The sequence below is a fragment of the Euprymna scolopes genome, chromosome 12 (assembly GCF_053919585.1).
Source record: "Euprymna scolopes isolate OS-2025 chromosome 12, ASM5391958v1, whole genome shotgun sequence".
Classification (NCBI taxonomy): domain Eukaryota; kingdom Metazoa; phylum Mollusca; class Cephalopoda; order Sepiida; family Sepiolidae; genus Euprymna; species Euprymna scolopes.
Window position 1 is genome coordinate 12,876,643 of NC_136493.1, and position 25,537 is coordinate 12,902,179.

Sequence of the window (25,537 nt, forward strand, 5' to 3'; positions counted from 1 at the left end):
ATGCAATTATGTAAAAAACACGTAAATAAATATATTTTAAACATATAAACATGCAATTATGGAAAAAATATGTAAATAAATATATTTTAAACATATAAACATGCAAATATGTAAAGAAACATGTAAATAAATATATTTTTAAAACATGAAAATAAGCCTATTTTTAAAATATGCAAATACAAATATTTAAGACATGACAATAAGCTTATTTTAGAAATATGTAAATAACCATATTTTAAAAACATTTAAATAAACATATTTTAAATATTTGTAAATAAACATATTTTAAAAATATGTAAAAAAAACATATTTTTGAAACATGAAAACAACTATTTTTAAAATATGTAAATTAACATATTTTAAAAATACGCGAATAAATATATTTTAAAAAAACATTTAAAGAAACATAATTTGAAAATATGTAAATTAACTTTTTTTTTAAATATGTAAATTAACATATTTTAAAGGTATGTACATATATTTTAAAATATGTAAATAAAGTATTTTTTGAAATATATAAATATATTTTAAAAACATATACACATACAAATATGTAAAAAACATGTAAATAAATATATTTTAAAATATGTTTATATTTTAAAACATGAAAATAAGCCTTTTTTTAAATATGTTTATTTACATATTTTAAAAATATGTAAATAAACATATTTTAAAAACATTTAAATAAACATATTTTAAATATATATAAATAAACATCTTTTAAAAATTTGTAAAAAACATATTCTTAAAACATGAAAAAACTATTTTTAGAATATGTAAATTAACATATTTTTAAAATATGTAAGTGAACATATTTCAAGAAACATTTAAATAAACACAATTTTAAAACATGTAAATAAATTTTAAAGATATATATTTTAAAATCATGTAAATTAATTTTTTAGAAATATATAAATAAACATATTTTAAAAACATAATAATAAAGTTTTTAAAAACATGCAATTAAATATATTTTAAAACATGTTAATAAACTAATTTTTAGAAATATGTTAATAAAGATAGTTTCGAAGAAGTTAAAGTAAAATATCTTAGTAAATAAACAAATTTATTCATAAAAAACTAGTTTATGAATATTCTTATTTATTATATTTAAATATAAAAATATATGTTGGTTTCGATATTAATTATTTCTGTAAAAATCAGTTTACGAATATTCTTATTTATTATATTTTAAGATATGCTGGTTTCAATATTGATTATTTCTTTATTCTTATGTTTTTACCGACATTTTCGGCGGGGTCTTCAGATTAATAAACACCGTTTACTTCCGACGAGTTTAAGAACCGTAACTCGTGGGTCGGTTTCAGCGATAATGCTGATGCTCTTACCTGGATAGGGAAAACGAAACCAGGCGGATTTTTCTAGAACATCATTGAAAATATCTGTTCGGGCTTCATGTCCCCACTTGCCTGCCTCCTTGGGGAAAACGTCTGTTACAGTGAGAATATAACAAAGTAACCAGGCCGTAAGAATAGCGAATAAAACCTGAAACAATAAGAAAACGAATAAGGAAAATATTAAAATAATAAGATAATAAAATCTGGCTCAATTTAGTAAATCTGTCGGTTTAAAAGACCATATTTTAACTACAATGCATCCAAGGAGTACTGTTCGCGTGTTTATTAAAAGCCACTAATCCTATTTAGGTTTAACCGGCTTCCTCCGAAGAAGGAAGTATATGGGAGTATGAAATTCATAAACGGTCCCCAGTCACATGTATATCCTCGTTGCCCTCCTACATACAGCGCCTGAAATTTCCAAATCGGTCACCCATTTTAGTAATGACCAGGCTCAACGTTGCTTAACTTCGGTGATCTGGCGGGAACTGGTGTATCAACGTGATTATGCCATATATAAGTAGAAGTGTTAGAATGTAAAGTGATATCTATTATTCTGTTAGAATATACAGCTATATCTATTATATAAAGAAAAGTGGGTTGAACGTTCGAAATTAAAATTAAATAGCATTTTATATTTGATTCTTACTAGCCAATTTCAGTCGTGTTTTTTATTCAGTTTCAGAATTGTTCCCTTGGCAGGAACATCGGTTTTTCTACGCCCGGGAAGCCAAGGGGTAGGTGTATCAGAATTTTGGGGGAATTTTTGACACCCCTTACACGAAACTGCGAATAAAATATATAAAAAAAACTCGTTATTGGGTTGTTTTCTTTATAGATTATACTTCGTAAGTGGGTTGTTTATTTTCTTTATAGATTATACTTCCAAAATAAACTACTAAAGTTGTATAAAAAGTAATAGAAATATTATTTTTTAATTTCTTAAAAAACATTTTTTTTACGTAATGAAATCAATCGAAATTTACCTGTTAAATATTTTTAAATTTTTAAACTTTAAAAATCTATCAAAATTTTTTTATTGGTTTAATTTTTACAATATTTTCAGAGTCAATGTGAAATTTTATGCTCTTTCTAATAAACCGAATATAATACTTTAGACAAACGTTTTTTTTTAATTTATGTCCCCCATTTTGAAATGCCTATTAAAAATTAAATAATTAATTTACTCACCAACGTTTTATATATCTCAAATTGAAGATAAAAGATCAATAAATAATATATTCAAATTTAAAACAACAAAAAAAGAAGTGTTCTTTAGAAATTTACCTGTAAAGTCCGAAGTTTAAACACTTTTTTTTGAAACAACGGTTTTTTTTTTTAATGAAACCTTAGTCCTTGCTCCTTTAATTGAAAAAAAAAAAATAGGGGTTGAGTTACATTTTTCGAGTAGTTATGAGCTTGGAAAGACTGGGGGTCGAATTATTCAATCTTTTTTCACCCATTCGTAAGGTCAGTTTCTAACACACAAGGGGACGTTTTCGATAATGTGAAGACGAGAGCGGAGAACTTGGCATTGTGGCTCCGATCACCACGATGTCTATGAATTTAAAATAAAACTATTTGCAATCAAAAAATGGTAGGCATGTTTATTGTTGTTTAAAAACTGTTACTTGAATGTTTACGGTTGAACTGTTTGTCTTTTAATTATTCATACGTTTACTGGAGTTAGCAGTCCGTTTGAAGAAGTGTCTCATGCTCTCATGCTTATTGTATCTGTTCAACATCCACCCGCACGCCCGCGCGCACACACACACACACACACACACACACACACACACACACACACACACACACACACACGCACACACCACGTATTGATTCATAGTATGTTACACTGGACGGTTATTTATTCTCGCAATAACAATAAAGTATGTACTTTTATACATGCACTAACTGTACATAGTATCAAGTAACAAAACGTATTGCTAGTTACATATTATTTAAAATACATCAAATATCCCAAGGTGTTATGATTTTCCTGAACGTTAACTATATTTTGGATTTTTGGAAGTATGTTACATGATAAGGGCTGTCCCCTGTTCATGTAAGTATAAAAATAGAGAGATTAGTTAAAATGGAAATAAGAGAAAGCAGAAATCGAACCCTGGACATAAGTTTTAAAGAACAATAGGTTTAAATGGAATGTCCAGTAAAATGTTAATTCGGATGAAATAAATAATAAATAAACTATTCAATTGTTAAAAGAATGTGGATAATAAAATATGAGTTAAATAAATTAGATATGTAGGTTAAATTCCTTTGTGGAAACAAACAAGGAAAATAGGTTATTGGGAAATCAATGTCGAAAACGTGCAAAGTCGCGCATGTTGAGACACGTGAATTTTGCTCACGTGGCCGGGATGCATGGAGTTCTCAATATAGCAGGTGCGAGTTAGTTGGTGGAGAGACAGTCAGAGAGACAGTCAGGAGAGACAGTCAGGGGAGACAGACAGGCGGACGTCTGAAGCGAGACGTCACTTCAGAAACTAAGATGTGAAACTTTGAGTTCTTAATGAGGAAATCCCGACCGGTCGTATTAAATAAATTCACCATGTGTTTTGGATAAAGCTCATCTTTGTGTTGTGATTTCTACAAAAAGGTAAATTGTATCGTTATTATATGTATGTGTTATAAAATGTCATTACAACAACATCTCTCTCTCTAAGATACAACATCATATGTAATAAAATAAGAACTCTCACAAGAAAAAGCATCACTTATAACATCTCTCTCACTAAGACTCTTTAATGAAACAACTATATAACAACTTTCAATTTGGTGTTCGTGAACCTTTTGCATCAGCGATGCAGAAACCGAACCTGGGGTCGATACCACGAAAAAAAAAGAAAAAAAAAAAAAGAAACACAACGTTTTAAAGGGGTCCAACATAATTAAAAAAAATAAATAAATAATACCACGGAAAAAGAAAAAAATCACACGATCACAGAATTCGAAAAAGAAAAAGAAACACAACGTTTTAAAAGGGTCCAACATAATTAAAAAAATAATAATAATAAATAAATAATACCACGGAAAAAGAAAAAAAATTACACGATCACAGAAATGCGAAGAAAAAAAAATGAAAAAAAAAAAAAAAAAATTTGAACATACACGCACACAGAGAACAAAAGATACAAGAAATATTAAAAAGAAAAAGAAGAAAAGGCCGATATGCCGTAAAAAGAAATTCGTAGTAATGAAAAAAAAAATAGTAAACAAGTCACCAACGTAATTCATTGATAAATGAATTGGCCTGTTAAAAAAAAAAAAAAAAAAAAAACACACACACACATACACGCGAATGCAGAGATTGTGTAATCTATTATTGTTTTGAAATTTGTAGAAGTGCATTAGAAAATGTGTGTCAATATGAAATCGTTTGGACGAATTGTTGAATTTAATCTGTCAATCAAAACAGGAATTTCAAAGGTCGCATGTACTCTCTATGAAACGGCGTGTAAATTGTTTTGAAATGCATTTTGTGTTCATAGTGAACTTTTCGGCTTTTGCGTGTTCATTTATTTTGTTTTTGAAAAAAAAAAAAGGGACAATTGTTTGGACAGACTGTTGAATTGTTGTTTGTTACAGATGATTTTTTTTGTTGTTAAAAAAAAAAAAAAAGTTATAATTGTTGCAAAATGTTTAAATGTATTAAGATATTTTTTTTTTTTTGGAAAATGTTTTTATGATGTTGAACAAATATTGTAAATTGTCTTATGTAATGTTATGATTTTCACAGCAAGAATTCAAAGTTATCCGTAAATATACATTAGATTAAAATGATCTAGTAGAAAATAAGTTAAGACGTATGGTTGGCTTACAGATTCAGTTAGAATTTTAGAAGGGGGACAAGAATTAAAATTACGTAAACGGGCATTTGGAGAGATTTTAGATGTGATACGCCGTAAGAAAGATGTTTTGTTTTAGCATTTGGTTTTGTTGTTTTTTTTAGAGATCCTAAAATTTTTTCTCCAAGAAAAGTGACTTGGTAGGGATTGATAAGCACAAGAAGTGCCCCTATACGAAAAATTTGGGAACCTGGTTAATTAAGTGCTTAAAATAAGCTGGTTGCACGTAGACGACTCCAAGCAAAGTAGTAAATAAGTCTTGGCTTAGTTAATAAACAGGCGTTGGAAAGAATACGAAAATTCTTAAGGGGACCAGTAAACCGATGAGAGGTAGTCCCGAGGCAATCACATATAGCTTAATGAAGTAAGAGACAGGCAAAAATATGCCGTAGATTACGTAAGAAAGATATAACCTTGTATTTTTTTTTATAGAAGCATGAATGTGGGATATATCTGCTGGATCTTGGAAGCTCTGGTGAGAGGAAAGAAAAATCACAAAAAAAACGGGCAATTAGATAGAATTTAGGCGCAATTACGGTGTTGGGCGCGAAACGTGTTAGTTAGTTAGGGGTGATATTTCTAAATCCTCGTCGAAGTTTCAAAAATCCAAGCAAGGAAATCCGAGTGAATCCGTATGAGAGAAAAAAAAGGTATATCTTAAACTTCTGAAGCCAACCACAAAGATTTAAGTATATGAGCTTTGGTATGTCCCGTATGAGATAGTTATAGAATAAAAAAAAACAAAAAACAAAGCCATACTTAATAAGACTAACCATGCGGAAAGAGAGATCAGAGCACTTTTGAGACGAAGGAAGTCGTCCATTTCGAGAAAGGTGAAAACCTCTAGTCTGCGGCATATGGGTGGCTGGAAAATAGCTGATGTGAATTATAGGAATACCCTACACCCAAAAAGTAAATGCCACAAAGATCAGAAAGGTTCTGATCTTATAAAAAAAATAAATAATTGTGAAATCGGCCGTGAAGGGCTGACTAAAAGAGATTTTTTTTTGTGTTTTTTAGCCTGATCTTTCTAGCCGTGTGGTTGTGTAGATGTAAAAATAATAAAAAAAATGTACTAAAGTTAAAAATGCATACATTTTTTTTGTGAAATATGGAAGGGAGGGATGTTACATGATAAGGGCTGTCCCCTGTTCATGTAAGTATAAAAATAGAGAGATTAGTTAAAATGGAAATAAGAGAAAGCAGAAATCGAACCCTGGACATAAGTTTTAAAGAACAATAGGTTTAAATGGAATGTCCAGTAAAATGTTAATTCGGATGAAATAAATAATAAATAAACTATTCAATTGTTAAAAGAATGTGGATAATAAAATATGAGTTAAATAAATTAGATATGTAGGTTAAATTCCTTTGTGGAAACAAACAAGGAAAATAGGTTATTGGGAAATCAATGTCGAAAACGTGCAAAGTCGCGCATGTTGAGACACGTGAATTTTGCTCACGTGGCCGGGATGCATGGAGTTCTCAATATAGCAGGTGCGAGTTAGTTGGTGGAGAGACAGTCAGAGAGACAGTCAGGAGAGACAGTCAGGGGAGACAGACAGGCGGACGTCTGAAGCGAGACGTCACTTCAGAAACTAAGATGTGAAACTTTGAGTTCTTAATGAGGAAATCCCGACCGGTCGTATTAAATAAATTCACCATGTGTTTTGGATAAAGCTCATCTTTGTGTTGTGATTTCTACAAAAAGGTAAATTGTATCGTTATTATATGTATGTGTTATAAAATGTCATTACAACAACATCTCTCTCTCTAAGATACAACATCATATGTAATAAGACAAGAACTCTCACTAAGACTCATATCAAGTACAGTATTTCCTTGAATATCACGGTAGATAGATGTTATATACATCAAGTAACATGAGTTATCTCCCCTTGACTGGGATTACTACCATTATCACCATTGCCTGCAACCTCCCACCACACAATCACGTGGTATATCGTAGTAGCAAAAACTACTCCCCCTTCTTTAGTGTTAATAAAGCTTCTGTTCCGTTCACACGTGTTTCTCTCTCTTCTGTCCATGTTTTCGCTAACCCTTTACTAATACTAGCCACACAATACAACAATAGGGATCGAAACAACCCGGGAGATTCGAAAATCCGCAAAGTAGGACAAAAACTGTTAAAAATAATTCTTGTAATGTTTATAACCCGCCCTAAACACAATAGAAAGATTGTAACACTTGATAGGTTGTGCAGTCCATTATTACAGTTCAGTACTGTGCATAAATACAATGCATTAAAATTAAATTTTCCCCATTGCATCATGTGTACAAGATCAGAAGAGAGAGATAGAGAGAGATAGAGAGGGAGATAGAGAAATAGAGAGAGAGAGAGAGAGAGAGAGAGAGAGAGAGATAGCGATAGAGAGAGAGAGAGATAGCGATAGAGAGATACAGATAGCGATAGCGATATATATATATATATATATATATATATATATATAACTTGAATTAAGCCCCAAACAATACATTTTAATGGGTCATAATAGGGGTCAAAGTTAAAAAGAATTGACCTCTGCGGTCTCTTCCAAATTACTCAGACAATTTCTGGTCTAAATATTTGAAATTTTACATAAAAGGTATTCAGAGATAGGGCAAGCTTTTTCATCAGTTTGGATCGAAAATTTTTAGTTACCAATATATAAATGTATGTATGTATGTCTGTTTGCATGTCTGCCTTAAACTTTCAATAGAGGCGACAGATTTTAACAAGATCAGTATCGTTTTAAAGTTCGACCTTTCATACGACAAATATCGAAAAATTGGCTAAAAATATTAATATCTTCCCCTTTAACTAAGCACTTTTCTGCAGGGGGGTGTCAACAAGTTAGTTACTGTTACAACACATGTACAATACATACATATGTAAAAATAATCGATTTTCAAAAGAAATTACAAATTGAACAAATAAATAATTAATAAAATAAAATAAAAAATAATTTAATCAAGGAGAGAGAGAGAGAGAGAGAGAGAGAGAGAGAGAGAGAGAGAGAGGGCGGGATTTATGATGGAAATCTGGGATATTACTATATTGAAAACCCTGTGAAGTATCGAATCCGGTTACTGTACACAGCATAGTCTTCTTCATATATGAAATTTTTAACAGGGAAATAAAATGTCATAGTTTAAAGAGAAAGAACTCATAGATTAAATGAAAACTTACTTCCATTTTTAAACGCGGCTGGTGTTGGTTATAATGATAATAATAATTAAATTTAAATTAAATTAAAAATAAATTAGTCAAATTTATATGATACTAGCAGTTCAGCCCGGCTTTGCTCGCCCCCTATGTACTGTTCATAACTTTATGCGCATATATATATATGCACATGTATATGCATATATATACATATACATATGCGCATATACATGCACATATATATGCACATATATGTGTATATATATAATATGCGTATCTATATATATGCATATATGTGCATATATATGTGCATATATATGCGCATATGTATATGCATATATATATGTATATCTATATATATGCATATATATGCATATATAATCTTATATGTATGCACATATATATGCATATATGTATATGTATATATATATATGCATATATATGCATGCATATAATATATGTGTAGTATTGGGAATCCCAGCTTAAATGCTATCTAGGTAGTTGGAGAAATAGTATGTTATGTAAGTATATTTTTGATTCCCATCAGCGAGTTTAGTGGGATCATAGAATGTTGGGTTTGACAGGCGTCAAAGTCAATCACCGTTAATGACCGAGGTTCGATGAACCGGAAATTAGGGGTGACGTGCACCGGAAGTTAGGGGTGACACTGAATTGTGGTTGTAGTCTTCTAGTCGACGACCACATGGGCTGAGAGTTTGTTTTGGTATGCAGATGGATCAGACAGGAGATTAGGGTCTCTCCGCGGCAACCAGGGTCCATGATAGGCTTGCCTTAATAAAAAGAATTGAAGATTCAAATCCATCTTGTGTTATCAATGCGTCTGTCTGCAGCAGTGACCACTCCCCATGAAACGGAGACCAGCGACCAGAATATATCAACCGCTGGACAAGGCAAGCAGGTATGTATGCATGACATTATTTGCGCATACACGTCGAGACCTTCCAAGGCAAGAACTAAGACAAGAACAAAAACACATCCATAATAGTAAGAACGTATTAATAAGAACACTCAGATTTAAAAAAATACCCGTAAAAGTAAAAGCAATCGTAAAAAGATAAGAGAATAGCAACAGTAATTTTATAAGTAGAAAAATAAATAAATAATAAACAGGATGCAAACACTATTTCGGAACATATGTATGCATATATATATATATATATATATATGTATGCATATATATATATATATGTATGCATATATATATATGAATATATATATGTATACATATATATGCATATATATATGTATGTATATATATACATGCATATATATATGCACATACATATACATACAACACTCAGACGACACCTGGTACGAGTGAAGCCCCGCATGGAGGAGAACATGATCAAAAAACTGCATATACTCCATTCCATGCAGTTGCAGAAAGGTTTACAAAGGTGAAACACGCCGCCCCCTTAAAGTAAGGGTGGAAGAACACCGAAAAGCAGTAACTAAAGGGGAGACGGAAAAATCGGGTATAGCCAACCATGTCTGGATGGAGAAGGGGACCATCGCCCCCTATGGGATGAAGTAAAAATAATAAACAGAGAGACCCACTGGAAAGTGAGAAAACTTAAAGAAACAGCTCACATGCTCGGACATAACAACCCACTGAGCAAAACAAGCATAGAGCTGAATGCAATTTGGACACCTCTGATAGAGAGAGAAAACCTTGAATAACAACATAGGTTTAACATTAACAAAAAGCAACTAAGAATTTTCCTAGTGACATATGGCCGAGTGGTCCTAGACGTTGTATCAAAGTTTACAGTTACCCAAAGGTGCTGAGTTCAATCCTGAATGAAGGCAGTGAAAAAGTAACATTCAAAACAGAGAATCAGCAACTATGTCCCAAAGCCTAGCTGGAGTCCGAACACGGTAACCCCATAATAATAATAAAGGGTTGGGTTTGAGACTCCTAACAAACGGTTCCCCAGTTCGATACAAAACACCTGACGAAGGCCAGAGGGCAAAAAGGCCGAAACGTTGTGACAATAACAACCAAGATGAGGAAGTCAGTCCGACAATCTCAATCAATGAGTTTGGAAGAATCTGCAAATGTCAACTCTATCAACTTTGACATCTTGGCAGCTAAATTTGTTAAAAAGATTGCTGCACGTCTGAATACCCTTTATGTAAATTTTCAAATGTTAAGATCCAAAATTTGCTGAATATTTTGCTAGAGTACGCAAAGGTAAATTATTTTTGAACTTTGACCCCTTGGTAGCCAAATTTTCGGCCAAAAACCGCATCGGAATTGGGAATCGAAAAAATTGTACCTATTTTCCGATGCCATAAACTGCTTACCCCATGTCTGAATACTCTTTATGTAAAATTTCAAATATTTAGATTAAAAATTGGCTGAGTAATTTTGTAGAGACCGCAGAGGTCAATTTAAAAAAAAATTTGACCCCAATTTTGACTCTTTAACATTTATTGTTTTGGGCTCCAAATTAAAAGTTTGATCCATGTCCAAGTAATCTGCATCCAAAATTTCAATTGTTTAAATCCAAAATTGGCGGAGGAGTTTGGTAGAGTTTTCAAAGGTCAAATCGTTGAACTTTTACTCCTTGACAGCCAAATGTCTTGCCAGAAACCGATTAAAAAGATTTTCCCAAATCTCAATACCTCTTATGGCGAAATCTCCAGTCTACATACTGAAAATTGCTAAAGTAGCTTGCTAGACAATTTCACTTTTATAGATATACTAGCAGTTCAGCCCGACTTTGCTCAGGCCCTATGTACTGTACATAATTTGCCTTAACTTATGAATACACTTTATTTCAAATTTTAGACCAAAAATTGTCTGAGTAATTTCGTAGAGACCGTAGAGGTAAATAAAAAATTGACCTCAATATTAACCCCTTAACATTTATCAGTTTGGTCTCAAATCAAAATAAAATGTTCAAGTTACCTACATCTAAAATTGTAAGTGTTTAGACCAAAAATGGGTGGAGAAATTTGGTAGAATCTGCAAAGGTCAACTCTTTCAACTTTTACCTTTTTGTTACATGAAGACATACTAGATAAGTGAAAATAATATTAGGAAAAGGCTAGAATCGAACCCTGTAGGCAAGTGGATAATTGAAATCCGAGGAATGTTTATTCTTTTAGAAATAGCTATATATTATTTATGTCGGAAAAAAAAAAACGCTTGTACATTCTTTTAGAATAGCTGGATATTAAATATGTCAGTTAAAAGAATGGACAATGCGAGTTACAAATATTGTTAAAAAATAGGTTAGATATTAAACAATTAGAATTGAGGATTCTTTGTTTGCCAAAAGTGTGTTTGGACAGACATATGTAAATCCACGTGAAAGTAGTCACGTTGGGAACCAAACTTCTGACGTCACAAACAAAGGAGATGTCTCAATGCAGGAATCGAGGGTTCGAAGTTAGGCAGTAAGAGTGCGATGAGGATTAAATAATCGGCGATAGAGTCAGTTGGAGAGTGGAGCCCCTAAGAGGCGAAGGGAGAAGAGTAGACCATGTAGTCGAAAAGGCTTGAATTCCTGACATCACCCTTCGGCCGGTCGAAGAATAAAGACATCATCTATATTTTGTAACTGTGTTATTTCTGTCGTCTTTACAGCCAAAAAGGTAAATGTGTTTTGTATATTTATCTATAAACGAACTCTTGCATAACCCTTACAAGTAATGTGCTTCCTCCATCATAATAATGAATCTCCTCTCCTCTATATGTGTATAATAACTGTTGCATCAATATCTCCCAGTCTCTATTAATATGAAGTCCCCAAGAATTGTTACAGTCGTCGTCATGATGTAATATAAATGTCATTATCATCCTATATGTATTATAAGAACTGTTATATATGAAGTCCCCTCAGTATTGTCAGCATCGTTGTAATCCCTGTATTACATGTACCCGTTAACATGTCTCCAATATGTACCCCGATATGAACCAGTCATCTCTTTCAATGAGTCCCCTGCTATTCAACATTTTGCCAGCCAAATTTTCGCCCCAAAACTGATTAAAATGCTTGCCGCATGTCTGAATACCCGTTATGCATACATTTGAAATGTTTAGACCCAAAATTGGCTGAGTAGTTTGCTAGACACCGCAATGCTCAAATCTTTTGAACTCAAATTTTCTTGGCAGCTTAAATTTTCGACCCAAACCGATTAAAAAACTTGCCCTATCTCTGAATATCCTTTATGCAAAATTTCAAATGTTTAGACCTGAAATTGGCTGAGTAATTTGGTAGAGACCGCGAAGGGAAAAGTTTTTTTTTTTAACTTTGACCCCAATTTTGATCCCTTAACATTTATTTTTTGGGGCTCAAATCAAATTAAAAGTTTGATCCATGCCCAAATAACCTACATCTAAAATGTCAAGTGTTTAAACCCAAAATTGGCGAAGGAGTTTGGTAGAGTTTTCAAAGGTCAAATCGTTAAACTTTGACCTCTTGACAGCCAAATTTCTGGCCGAAAACCGATTAAAAAGATTTTCCCTAATCTCAATACCCCTTTTGTCAAATCTCGAGTTTATAGACTGAAAATTGAAAGAGTAGTTTGATAGGGAAATGTACACAGACAGACACATACAGATAGACAATTTTACTTTATATATATATATATATATATATATATATATATATAATTATTTTTTTACTATAATAATTAAATACCTACAAACACTAGTGTTTCATCCTTTCGGAAATCTTCAGTGCAGGGTGTCACGGTTAATAGCAGCCGAACGATTTGAACCCCGCAACACGAGACATCTCTGGCTCGATTAGCGAAGGCCTAATCAATTCGGCTACTATTAACCGCGTGAAATAACGTTGAATTTAAACATTTTAATTTTAAATGTTCATTTACGTCAGTCAGACAGTGATCTAATCGTTATACGATGATCTATGCATAAGAACTAAATTGACCGACTTTAATTCAACTGAAAGTGCTCAACGATAAGAAACGAATTTCTTAAAGGGGCTGTCATATATATATATATATATATATATATATATATATATATATATAGAATACTTGAAACAATTCTATTACTAATTTCCATAAAAAGTTAAGAGTTAATTATTAAAGCAGGTTTTGTTTAATGTAATATGCAAAAGAGATAACCTCACGAATGTTGATTTCATTTTAAATAAATAATATATATATATATATATATATATATATATATATATATAAACCATACAGATGTAAAAGTGAAACCGTGTACTTTTTAGTATATTTTAACCAAATTGTGAATAAATAAATAGACAGGAATGCAACGTTATTATAATAGATACAAGACACGCACTGGTATCTATATATAATGATTGCAACGTCTTGTCAGACGAGTGCCACTCCCTCAGACACCATGAGCACAAAAATGACTTTTTTTTTGAAGTCCTACTCGTGAATGCACACGCTCAAGCAGGCATGACACTGAAGACGGTCATTGAGATCAATTATTACATGCTTCCAGCATTTCAAGCCTCCACGCATCACAATTTTTCCATCGCCACAGGACCATTTTTATAGACAAATGCCTGAGGGAGTATCTATACACAGATGATGTTACAGAGTCTTAGCTTTGTACGACAGCTAAGTCTCTCTCTCGGTTAAAAATGTTGAGATCCGGCAACAAGCAAGAGCAAGATAGCCAGCAACAAGTTAAACTGCAGACCAGCTTAATGCAGGTACTGGTCTCCCGCTTTATAGTTTTTTAAATCAGAGCTTTGCTTCTCCTAGAAAGCTTGCCTTCACCACAGCTTACGGAAGCTCTCTCCACCTCAACACACACATACACACACACACGGTGCTAGTTGGCCGTTGATCCTGAAAAAGGGTTCATTCGCCCTTTGGAAGGTCTTGTTTTTTTATCCTTCAGGGAGACTAGCCACCCTCCTCATCAAACAAGTCTGGTGGGGGAACCAGTTTAGTCGCCAGTGACCCGACCATGAGGCAGGTAGTACTGGGTTACATGGTACCAGTAGCATATGAAATGACCTTTTTTTTTTTTTTTTTTACACAGTGATCACCACTTATCAAGGCCCGGAAGCCACTCAGGGATAAGGGTTATCTATATATACATTGTATGTTACGATATGACTATGCATATTTTAATCCTGTTTGCGTTAAGACTTCAAGTAAAACAAAAACTGTTTTTTTTATCTTAAATATTGTTTATTTTAACAATCGCATTTTATCTCTTCATATTTCTTTTATAGGGGCCACCAGAAACTGGAAAGACTATAAGCATTCTATGTTTGCCTAGAGCTCTGCTCGGTCCTTCTTTCAAAGATGTTGTTTTTGGAACAATGCTTCAAACGACAGATGAGCATTTATATGCTACATTTTCTACGGCAAGCAAGAACTAGATATCGTGTTGGAGAAGAGAGAAATAATATCCAAGTGCAGACACCAAAATATTTACTGAAAATTAATAATTTTAACAACTAAATAAAACTGAAGTAAACTTGTCAACCAGCAACCACCCGATACTGCAGTATAAATACAATAATTGCAAAAATAAATATTTAAACAAAATCTAAATCAATTTTTTCTTCAATAATTTATGAACAATGTCGTAACTATCGCAACCGTAAAAATGTACGACTGCTTAATGTTGATTGATAAAAAAAAAAACAAAAAAAAAAACCGTTCCCCTGAATGTTTACGGTTGAACAGTTGTGCTTTCAATTAAACATACGTTTTGTGGGCTGGAATAAGCAACCTGTTTTGAAAAAACTGTCTCATGCTCATATGTATTTTTATGGGTTAAACACCCAACCATTCACGCCCCTCCCTCCCACACACACAACGTCCTGATACATTGATACGCAGTATGTGACAATGGATGTTTATATACTCTTGCAATGGTAATAAAGTATATACTTTTTGTCTGGTAACCAACACGTTGTATGCTCAGTCGCAAAAAAAGGCAAAGAATAGGAAAGAACTTCAACTCGCTTTTTCTTTTCACCTCATTTATTTCCTCATTGTTACCGCCGTGACGTGCGCACGCGATCGTTTCCCACGTAATCGCGAAAGTTATTTTATTCCATGCTTCACATCTCTCCTGTGATTGTTCTCTTTTTTATAGTCTTTTTGACTTTACCGATGACGTCATTTCGCATGTACTTGCATACGCGCATCCACGCTATGTTGCATTTATGCATACAGTTAAAGACACGCGTTGCTGACTGTAGATACCCGGTATGAAACAGTCGTGACTATGTAGAAATAATAATAATTTCTGAAGCACAAAGATTGCTCGGTTTAACTGTACTACTCTCGTTTTCGCAGTTCTTTTACTTTCTTAGTTAAACATGAAAAATAAGAAGCTTTACTTTTGGAACGACCCTCGTATTTCTGGGTGGTCCATTGATGTTTGTTGTTGAAATGATGTGTGAGCAAAACTGGTTTAAAATGTGTAAGAAGAGGTTTTTTTTTTTTTAATTAAAATTTGTTGGTGAAGAAGCGCTGATCTGGGGGAGGGTGATAGTGGCTAAGTTGTTAACGACACGGACTGAAAATCTTCGTGTACCAAGTTTGAATTAAATTCGTCTCTCTCTCTCTCTCTCTCTCTCTCTCTCTCACTCACACACACACACACACACACACACACACACACACACACACACACACACACACACACGCACGCACACACACACACACACACACACACACACACACACACACACACATTCTCATTAAACCCACGCTTTACCATGTGTTTAACCTCCCGGAAAGGAGGTTTAAAAAACAAACAAAACAACTGAAGGAGGATAGGTTTGTCGTTTTATTCGTGCTCTTCCCAAAGGCAAACCACTTCTATTTAAAAATCGTGTCACCAACAAGCAGCAATGGACCATGAACGATTTTAAGCAACAATAAATGTCATAGCACACTACGTCGATGGACACGTGACGTGCACTTCCGTTCTTACCAAATGGGGAGGGAATGTTATGACATCACAAGGATATTTCTATGTTTGCTTAAAAGCAGCAACAGCACCCCCTAAAGTCCAACACACATGTTCTCACTATTAAATAGTGTTGGGACGATGAATCGAAATTGGAATTGGGAATAAAAAAATTGGAATTTTGGGGGTATCCTAATCAGTATCAGAATCCAAAAAAAATTGCGCCTATTTTCCGATGCCATAAATGATTCTTTTAATTGACTTTTTTTTAGTTGATTTTGTTTAAAAGAAAATCTTCCACTGCTGATAAAATAATAAATATTTATTGATTTTAAATGACCAGTAAAATTAAAGTCTATAGATTATCCCCCCCCCCAATGTAGTTTTACGTTTGAGAAAATATCTGCACATTTCGTATGTTTTTTTTTTTATGGTGATCGGGAATAAATGACAACTTTATTGTTAAATATTCAGAGATTTATAAAGAATCAGATTCGGTAATTGTATCGGAATCGGGAATTTAGTATGGAATCGATAATTGTATCGGAATCGGGAAAAATATTGGAATCGTCCCATCACTACTATAAAGCTTTTAAATTTCCCAGGCACACCTATCACACACAAAAAAAGAAAATGATTAAATGGATATTTAACAATACTTAGCAATGTTTATTCTTGTGCAAAAATGCAAAATATCAAAATATTTAAACAAAGGATTTATTATACATAACATTTCTTCTTTTTTGATACTCAAAACATCCACAGCAACAGCACCTAAGTAATAATATGTGAGTTAATATTTATTAACACAACAACTCCGATAATAACGATATGAAAACTTTTTCCATCTATAACAACTTGTAACTCCAGCCTCTAAACTCTTTGCGATACGCCAGTAATAATGTCGCAGCACACCAATAGCCGCGGTAGGGTAGGTGGGAATCACTGGTCCAACGAATCCTCAAAATGATAGGGATGGTAGCCACGTGGTAGGATCAGAACATTTTGGGGCGCTGTCTACTAAAGCATTTATTTATTCATATATATTCTGTAAGATTTGCGTTTCATTGGCACAAAGTCGAAAACGTGACACACTTGCTGACGCGCATAATTGTTCTTTTACTCTTTTTTTGCCCCAAACAAAGCACATTGTCACTTGGAACGCAAGAGGCTACTATTTGGGATCATGTCTAACAGGGAACCGTGGGGAGTTGAACAACGAGATGTCTGTTCACATTAGGTTGGTACCTAGTCAGAAAGCGGGAAAGACGGAGGGAATTCCAAAGTCTATCAGTTTGTAAGAAAAAAGCTGTTAGAGTAGAAAGCTTTCCATTATTTAAGGAACTCAAAAGTAAAGGGGTATGATTTTGCTGTTTGTCACGTTAGTTGGGAATATGTACGTCGAGGGGGCACAAGTGTTATGAGTTCATCAGAGTTCATTCTATTTAATTACTTGTAAAACAAGCACAGGGATGTGACATTGTGATGATGGGACAGAGGTTGGTGCTTGGCTGATAGTGCAGGACCTATTTGAGACTCTTTGTTGTATTTCCAAATGTACTTACCAGAAGCATTTTAACTAAACGAACTGGTGTTTTTGTGCATTACTTAGAAAGGTTCTTATCTACTTTATAAGTGACTAGCGGGGCTACCCAGTATTGCCTGGGTGGAGAGAGGCGGTATACTAAGGCTATTGAGCAACCCAGCGCTATAAAAATGTTTCGATCAAAATAGCAGTGACTGCCTGTGCGAGCAAAAAGAAATTAGTCGCAGTTGGCAGGTACATAGGCTAGAACCTGTAACGCGAAAGAGGAACAGGAGGTAAAAAAAAAAAACTAACGCGCTAGCTGTATCGACTACGCCGACTTATGACGTCACGTGAGTTCGAAATAACATTTTATAAACGTACATTGAGATTGATAGGAGTATGACTTGCAAAAAATTGTCGACGCAAAAAGTGACCCCTCTTTGTAAAAAAACGGCCCAGCTGACCAGCACATAATTTATCTTTTTGGTAAATTTTAGATATTTTTCATCCGAGAGATTGATCTTTCTAACGATACCATTTTTGTCATTGTTTGATGCGTCTGTTAAAAGTCTTTCGCAGACATACAAACACCCACAGATACATACACAGGTTTTGCCTTTTATATATTAGATTCCTGAAGAGCATATGCATTGAGTTTATGTAAATGTAAGCTGTGATTGACAGTGTCCAAGGCAAAGTCCAAAAAGACGATGTTGGCATATCTCCATCGTCCATTATACTCGTAACTCATTCTTCCATCATAAGTAAATGACGAGATAGATTGGAGCAGTAAATATGATGAACCATGATTGTTCATTTTGAGTAGACGTTCCATGGATTCTCACTGGTCAGTTAATCATTGTGTCGTCTTTGTCACATTTTTTTTTTTTAAAGATAAGGCAGTTTGAGGCCACTTACCAATCATCAGAAACAGTTCCGATAGTCATTGAAAAAGCTACAATGGCTGTTAAAGATTCAACTAGTCCAAGCACAACAGCCCATAAAATTAGTGGCTGTAGTTCTTGTCATAATGGACGACATAATCACGTTGCCACATCAGTTCACGCTGGATCACCGAAGTTAAGGAACATTGAACCTGGTCAGTACTAAGTGGGTGACCATTTGGGACTTCCAGGTGATGTGTTCTTTGCTTATTTCGGCATTGTTTTCAGTCGTCCTGGACTTCTCCTTGCCACTGGACTCAAACAGTGCCGATTCAGGAGAGGGGTGGTTGGTATTGTGCAACCTCTGCCTCACAATAACACGCGCAGCTGCACCTATAGGGATATTTGTCTTTCGAAACTGAACGAAGGCATCGAGTCTTTGTCCCTTTATTTACATAGATGTATTTCAAAATGTACTTACCGGAAACATTTTAAATAAAGAAAGAGGGATCGTTGTGCATCCCTTGCCCTTCTTGTAGACGAAGCAAGGAATGTTTATATTCTTCATATATTGTGAAAATATACAGATCAGCATGCTTGTCCTGAAAAGGGGAAAACAAATGCGTAAATACATTTCAAATATAAAATACTAGCAGGCCGCCTGGCGTTGCCCGGTCATAAAATACGCATAAATATTATATTTTAATTAATGAAGAATTCTTATTTATTATAGAGAGAAATACCGTAGGTATTAAACATAACGTTAAATTCCTTTAAAAAAATGAAGTAAAAAAAAAGACAAAAGAAACTGAGACATGTGCATGCGAGTATTATGTTTTTTTTCTAAACAGTTCACTTCTTGTAAGTAAAAACAATACTCGAGCTGAGATCGAAACCAAAAACTGAACACTTACGGCATGACTTTCGAAACTTACAATATGCTGATATTGAAAAAAATACATAAAAACTATAAAATCGCTGATGATAGGAACTTTAAGAATATAAATTCTGCCCTTGTAGTGCGATCAGAAGAAAGAGAAACGCGAACAGGTTAGCTGGACGTGTGGCAACGGGAGACTTTAAATATTGTCGAGACGGGAGAGTAACGATAATAAACGTTTTTGTTGAAAAAGAAAAAAAATGCCGACCCGGATTTTTATTTATTTCTTTCGTTTGTTTGTTTCTTTCTTTATCGACTGTGCCTGACGGCGTGGGGTCCGAGAAAGGTTTGAATTGTAAGGAACACGGCTATGTTACATATCTGCCAGTATTCTATGCCCCTATAAAGTCACTATTGACCTATTCAGAGAGTATTGTTGCCACATCAAGGCTGGTGTCCCGACCACTAATTTCTGTCTCTTAGATAAGGTGCAAAAGAGAGTCTCTAACATAATCTCACTGCCTATCAATCTCCAGTCACTGTCCCATCACCACAATGTTATATCCCTGTGCTTGTTTTACAAATATTTCTATGACGAGCTTACATTACTATACTCCCTTTAATGTACATACTCCTAAGCAACCAGAGTAGCACCAAAACCCCATCTATTAACTATAAAGATCTAGAGACGCCGAAAAACTTTATATTTTAGCGTTTATTTACTTTGAAATTACTTAAAAAAAAAATGAAGTAAAAAAAAAGACGAAAAGAAACTGAGACATGAGCATGCGAGTACTATGTTTTTTTTTCTAAACAGTTCACTTCTTGTAAGTAAAAACAATACTCGAGCTGAGATCGAAACCAAAACTGAACACTTACAGCATGACTTTCGAAACTTACAATACATTGATATTGAAGAAGATACATAAAAACTATAAAATCGCTAATGATAGGAACTTTGAGGATATAAATTTTGCCGTTGTAGTGCGATCAGAGGAAAGACAAACGCGAACCAGGTTAGATGGACATGTGGCAATGAGAGACTTTTTAAATAGTGTCGAGACGGAAGAGCAACGATATTTTAGTAGATTCTTTCTCTGTCTCTGGAATCTCTTCTCTGCTCCCTGTTTTCCCGACTGTCTCAACATGCAAAATTTAAATATAATGTGAACAAACACCTTCTCATTTATACCCACTATATATATATGCCCCCCCCCTCATCACAGTGACCCTTTACATTTCAGTGACAATATGTCTTCTTTGGGAAGAAATATATTAAAAAAATAAGTATATTCCAGCTAAGTAATGTGTAACAGTTTTACTTACATGAGGGCAATGTACCACTGACTGGAGGAATAATCCGCTGCAACTTCAAACAGAGCAAGTCCAATCAAAGTGATCGTGGGCATGATGGTCAATGGTCCGACAAACGATAGAAAAAGTTCCATCAATCCACTGAATCCAATGACCACCTGGATCAGGCTGCCCACCATTAGGCAACCTTGAAACTGCAGGCAAGATCAAATTAAATACATTAAATATACATTAAAAACAATACTTACAAATAAATAACTAGTTATCGACAAACAACAATACAAAATGTTGATATATTTTTGGGGGGCTTGACTTCTTTTTGTGACGTTTTGTAAAAGGTGCTGAAGAAGCATATATTGGAATTAAAAAGAGAATACAAAAAAGCCCCCCCCCCCAAAAAAAAACGCCCTAATCATCGTAGAATCGATCGTACACCTAACCTTGTTGAACCTTAATTCTAGGAACTGATATCTCCTTGAACCCCTCTCAAAACGATTAGCACCATCGCAAATGTAGATTGATTTGCGTAGGGATTTTCTGATGTTTATATAATTTTACGATTAAAAGTTCTATAATACATAATATTGAATAGAAAATTGGCTTTTTAATAATAAATACGTAATCTCCATAAATTAAAATAACATATTTAAGCTTATTTTACAACCGGGTAACGCTGAGTTACTTGCTATCATATATATATATATATATATATATATATATATATATATATACTTGTAACAACATGTGGAGGGAATTTCTTTTTCCCAAACGAAAACGTCAGGTTTATTGTGTACAAAATTTACTTTCCTTGGTAACATTGAATGGAAATAACATCTGAAGAATTGAGAATTGGAGACTTTTATGAAAACATAAAATCATAAAATTGCCATCCCATTAACGAAACGGCTGTAATGAAGAAATCCAAGGTGAAATAAACAAAAGTTAAAAAAAAAAGAAAAAATGTAAATCTTTGAATTTCGACAAAGTTTTGTGCTATATATATATATGTAGTGAAATCAAATGGATGTAGTTTACCTGATATACGCAAAGGTAAACTATAATCTAATATAAATATCAGTTTTTATATATAGATAGTTTAATCTTAACCAAATAAAAAAAAGCTCAAAACGCAATAGAGAGCAGATTTTATTATAAGAGAAAGAAAATTAAAATTGTAAGTTGAACTGGGGTATACAGTCGAACAATAAAGTTTGATATTAAAGTTCATATTGCAGTTTTAATTTTCTTTATACATACATATATATATATATATATATATATATATATATATATAATACGATAACGTGTGTGTTATTTTGTGTGTAACGCTTACATCTTTTCTCTTCCGAGTGACTATCATTTAATTGTTATGATCTTTCATTTCTTGTAATAAATAATTGTACCAAAAATTCTTCATAAGTTTTGGTTTCGGTTTCGGTTTCGATTATAACTGATCGCACTCAAGTCATTTACTTTTTTTATAAATAATTCTACAAAGAATTCTTCATAAGTTTTCGTTTCAATTTTGATTATAGCTGAAAGAACTAAAGTTTATATATATGTATATATATATATATATATATATATATATATATATATATATATATTTCTTAATAAGTTTTGGTTTTGGTTTCGGTTTCGATTCAAGTTAATTCATCCAAGTCACATAGATATATATTTTTTATTTTAAAATAACAACTTAATAATATCTAAGAATCGATAGAAAATTAACTCTATAATAATATATACGAAATCTGCATAAATTAAAATATCATATTTAAGCGTATTTTACGACCAGGCTACGCAGGGTATCCCTGATAGCTTAGATGAATACTTTCGCATTTGTAAGAGCTACAATAATATCAGGGGGTTTCCATTTACGCTGAACATCCACAGGATGCCAACATCAATTTATTATACATGAAAGAGTTCGCTGTGGAATTTCCACAGGCCCTGCTAGTATATATATATATATATATATATATATATATATATATATATATATATATATATATATAATTATGTTATCAAAGAATATATCTTTAAGAAAGCAAAACTTATCAAAATAAAAAGAGCTCAACACTATTAAGAGGAGCAAACAATAATATACAATAAAAGAAGAGGAATAAAATTTATAACTTCATTATATCATCAGAACAATAAGGAAAAGGAAAGGGGAAAAGTAAGAAAAAACTTTAGGCATTTCGAAGCTTAATGCCTCATCAGAAAAGGCGAAGGACTATATTATATATTATATATTATATATTATATAAAATGCAAATATAGAAAAACTGGTTTAGAAATGAAATGAGAACGCAGAAATAGGGTAATATGGTTAACAGTAATGAAAAGTAGGTACAACATATAAGGTTTGTTGTTTTGATGACTCGTAGCAGCAGTTCGTGCTTTCTCGTCTCCTTTTTTATTATTTCATTTTCTTTTTATCATGAAATCAAAGTGGTTGAAAAAGTTATTGATAAACAACAGTGTAAAATCACTTTATCTTCTTGATTTTTATTCTTTAGTATACAACACGCACACATGTGTGTCTAAATACAGAAATGGAGTTGTCTTCCATCAAGATAATGCTCGTGCTCACACAGCACTACTGACTAATATCATGTGATGTAAATTTTCCGAGACCAGACACTGGTTACTACTCATATACACTAGTACTTGTATTCATTTAATGTTTTTATTTTGTTCTGATAAAATCGTAAGAGCATCAAATCAAAACAGCACATCTTTCATACACGGATGAAAATAACTTACCAGTCGGATTCGATTTTTCCAAAACTCACGATGTTCATCGTTACCAATGACGAGAGTGCTGTTGACTGGTAAACCTACAATAAACCAAGGGGAATTATAAACATAATATTAGCATTAGATAAGATATATAATACTATAATTCGAGATTTTATAGACCCCCCCCCCAAAAAAAAAATCCCCAAAACAAGGTAAACGAAAAAAAAAAAAAGTGGGTTGTAGTAAAACGAAAAGTTTGTAGATCCTGCGTATTTGCCGATGTAAGGGACTTCCGGTTTTGAAATTCTTCAGCAGTAAACGGTGATTATTCTTAGTCTGAAAGTCTGAAGGGGAAAAGAAGTTTAAGTGAAAGTAAATCTCTTTGCCCCAAACAGAATAATTAAAAAAAAAAAGGAATATAACAGAATGACACCTCCTTCTGGTTTAAGATGCACCGCATTTTTTTTATAAGAAAAACAAGATGAATAAGCAAAGGTCCGATCGGTGAAAGTTCTTGCGAAGTCATTATGATTAGAATGTTAGATGAAAGTCCTTCGTTGAATTAATAAGATTAGAAGGTAGAAGTCTTGTGTGAAAATAATGTCCTTATTTAAAGTTGGTGTTTTAACTGGCGAAGTTCGTCTTATTTAAAATTCCCATGAGGAAAGTAATTTGTGAGGAAAGTAATTCGTTGTTATTAATTAGAAAATGTGCGGAATTGGTGCGTGTGTGCATAAGTGTGATTTTTGAGTACCCGCGTGGCGTGTGTAATCATGTTTTTGACGGCTTTGACAGCGACGATGTTATGAAAACGAGAGGCATATTCTCGTGTGACGTCGAAGCGATAAGAAGGAAAAAAAGAATGTTTGATGCGTTTTTATACATTCTGGACCGGCTCTAAAACAAGATTGCTACTGTTGATATTTTGGTTTTTGGAAAAGCGTTAAAAAAACAATTTTCTAAATTTTCTCATTGGTCGCTTGTGTCTGTAAAAAAAATGTATTACAATTTTTTTCAGTAAATAAATATATTTATAAAAAAGAAATTCTGTGATAAAGCAAGAAGTGATTCACATGGTTTCGTATTTCGTTTCATATTTAGTGACTTCTGTTCCGTACTTAGCCAAACCGAGTCCACTTCTGGAGTCTTAATTTTGTGTACTGATTTTTGGATTTAATCACAGAATGGTTATTTTTTTTTCAGATGAGATAATGACAGAGCTGTGAAACGTTGGTTTGGCCAAGTCTCGAAGTTAAAAAAAAAAAAAGAAATTACTTAATAGTCTATTACCTCTTTTCTCTCTTTTTGGACTAACCATTGATGGGGACAACATTTTTTCCCCGCCATTTTACTTATCACTTAAGTGACACCATTCATCTGAAGCGATCTTGCAGAGTAATCATTTGTTTTCTCTTTTCTTAAACTGTCCAAGAGATTTTTAAAACTACTTGATGTAAATCTTCTTACAATAACTTTTCTTCATAAACCCGAAATATTAAAGAAACTATTTAATTATTAAATAATAACTGGGAAACCCAACGTTGCCCTGGAATGAATAAGGATCACTGAATGTTTCACCTTCCCATATTTTATTATCATCAAAATCGCCCATTTTTCAATCCTTCCATCAGTTACTTAGTTAACATTACATAGTAATCTACATTGCACTGTAGAGAACGTACTGTTGATTTTATAAAATTATTTTATATAATGCCTGTAATTAAAGTTTAAAATACAAATATAAAGAATTATAGTTTAATTTTGCTCTAAACAGAAAAATTCAGTTCGAACATGCCTCTGTCATATCAAATAATCTACTGTTGATTTTATATGCCTGACCTTTCTACTTGTGCGGTGACAATGATTTCAGAT

General features: G+C 33.1%; 1 protein-coding gene across 1 annotated transcript in view; it reads right to left on the minus strand.

The window, feature by feature from the left end:
* Nucleotides 1-25,537, minus strand: part of LOC145291196 (solute carrier family 23 member 1-like) — a 133,084-nt gene that overhangs the window by 25,444 nt on the left and 82,103 nt on the right. The window contains exons 5-8 of the mRNA XM_080136774.1: nucleotides 23,690-23,763; nucleotides 20,930-21,111; nucleotides 19,205-19,325; nucleotides 1,350-1,506 (exon numbers count right to left, since the gene is read on the minus strand). Of these exons, the coding sequence (XP_079992900.1) occupies nucleotides 1,350-1,506; nucleotides 19,205-19,325; nucleotides 20,930-21,111; nucleotides 23,690-23,763 (534 nt within the window). The remainder of the gene's footprint in view (nucleotides 1-1,349; nucleotides 1,507-19,204; nucleotides 19,326-20,929; nucleotides 21,112-23,689; nucleotides 23,764-25,537) is intronic.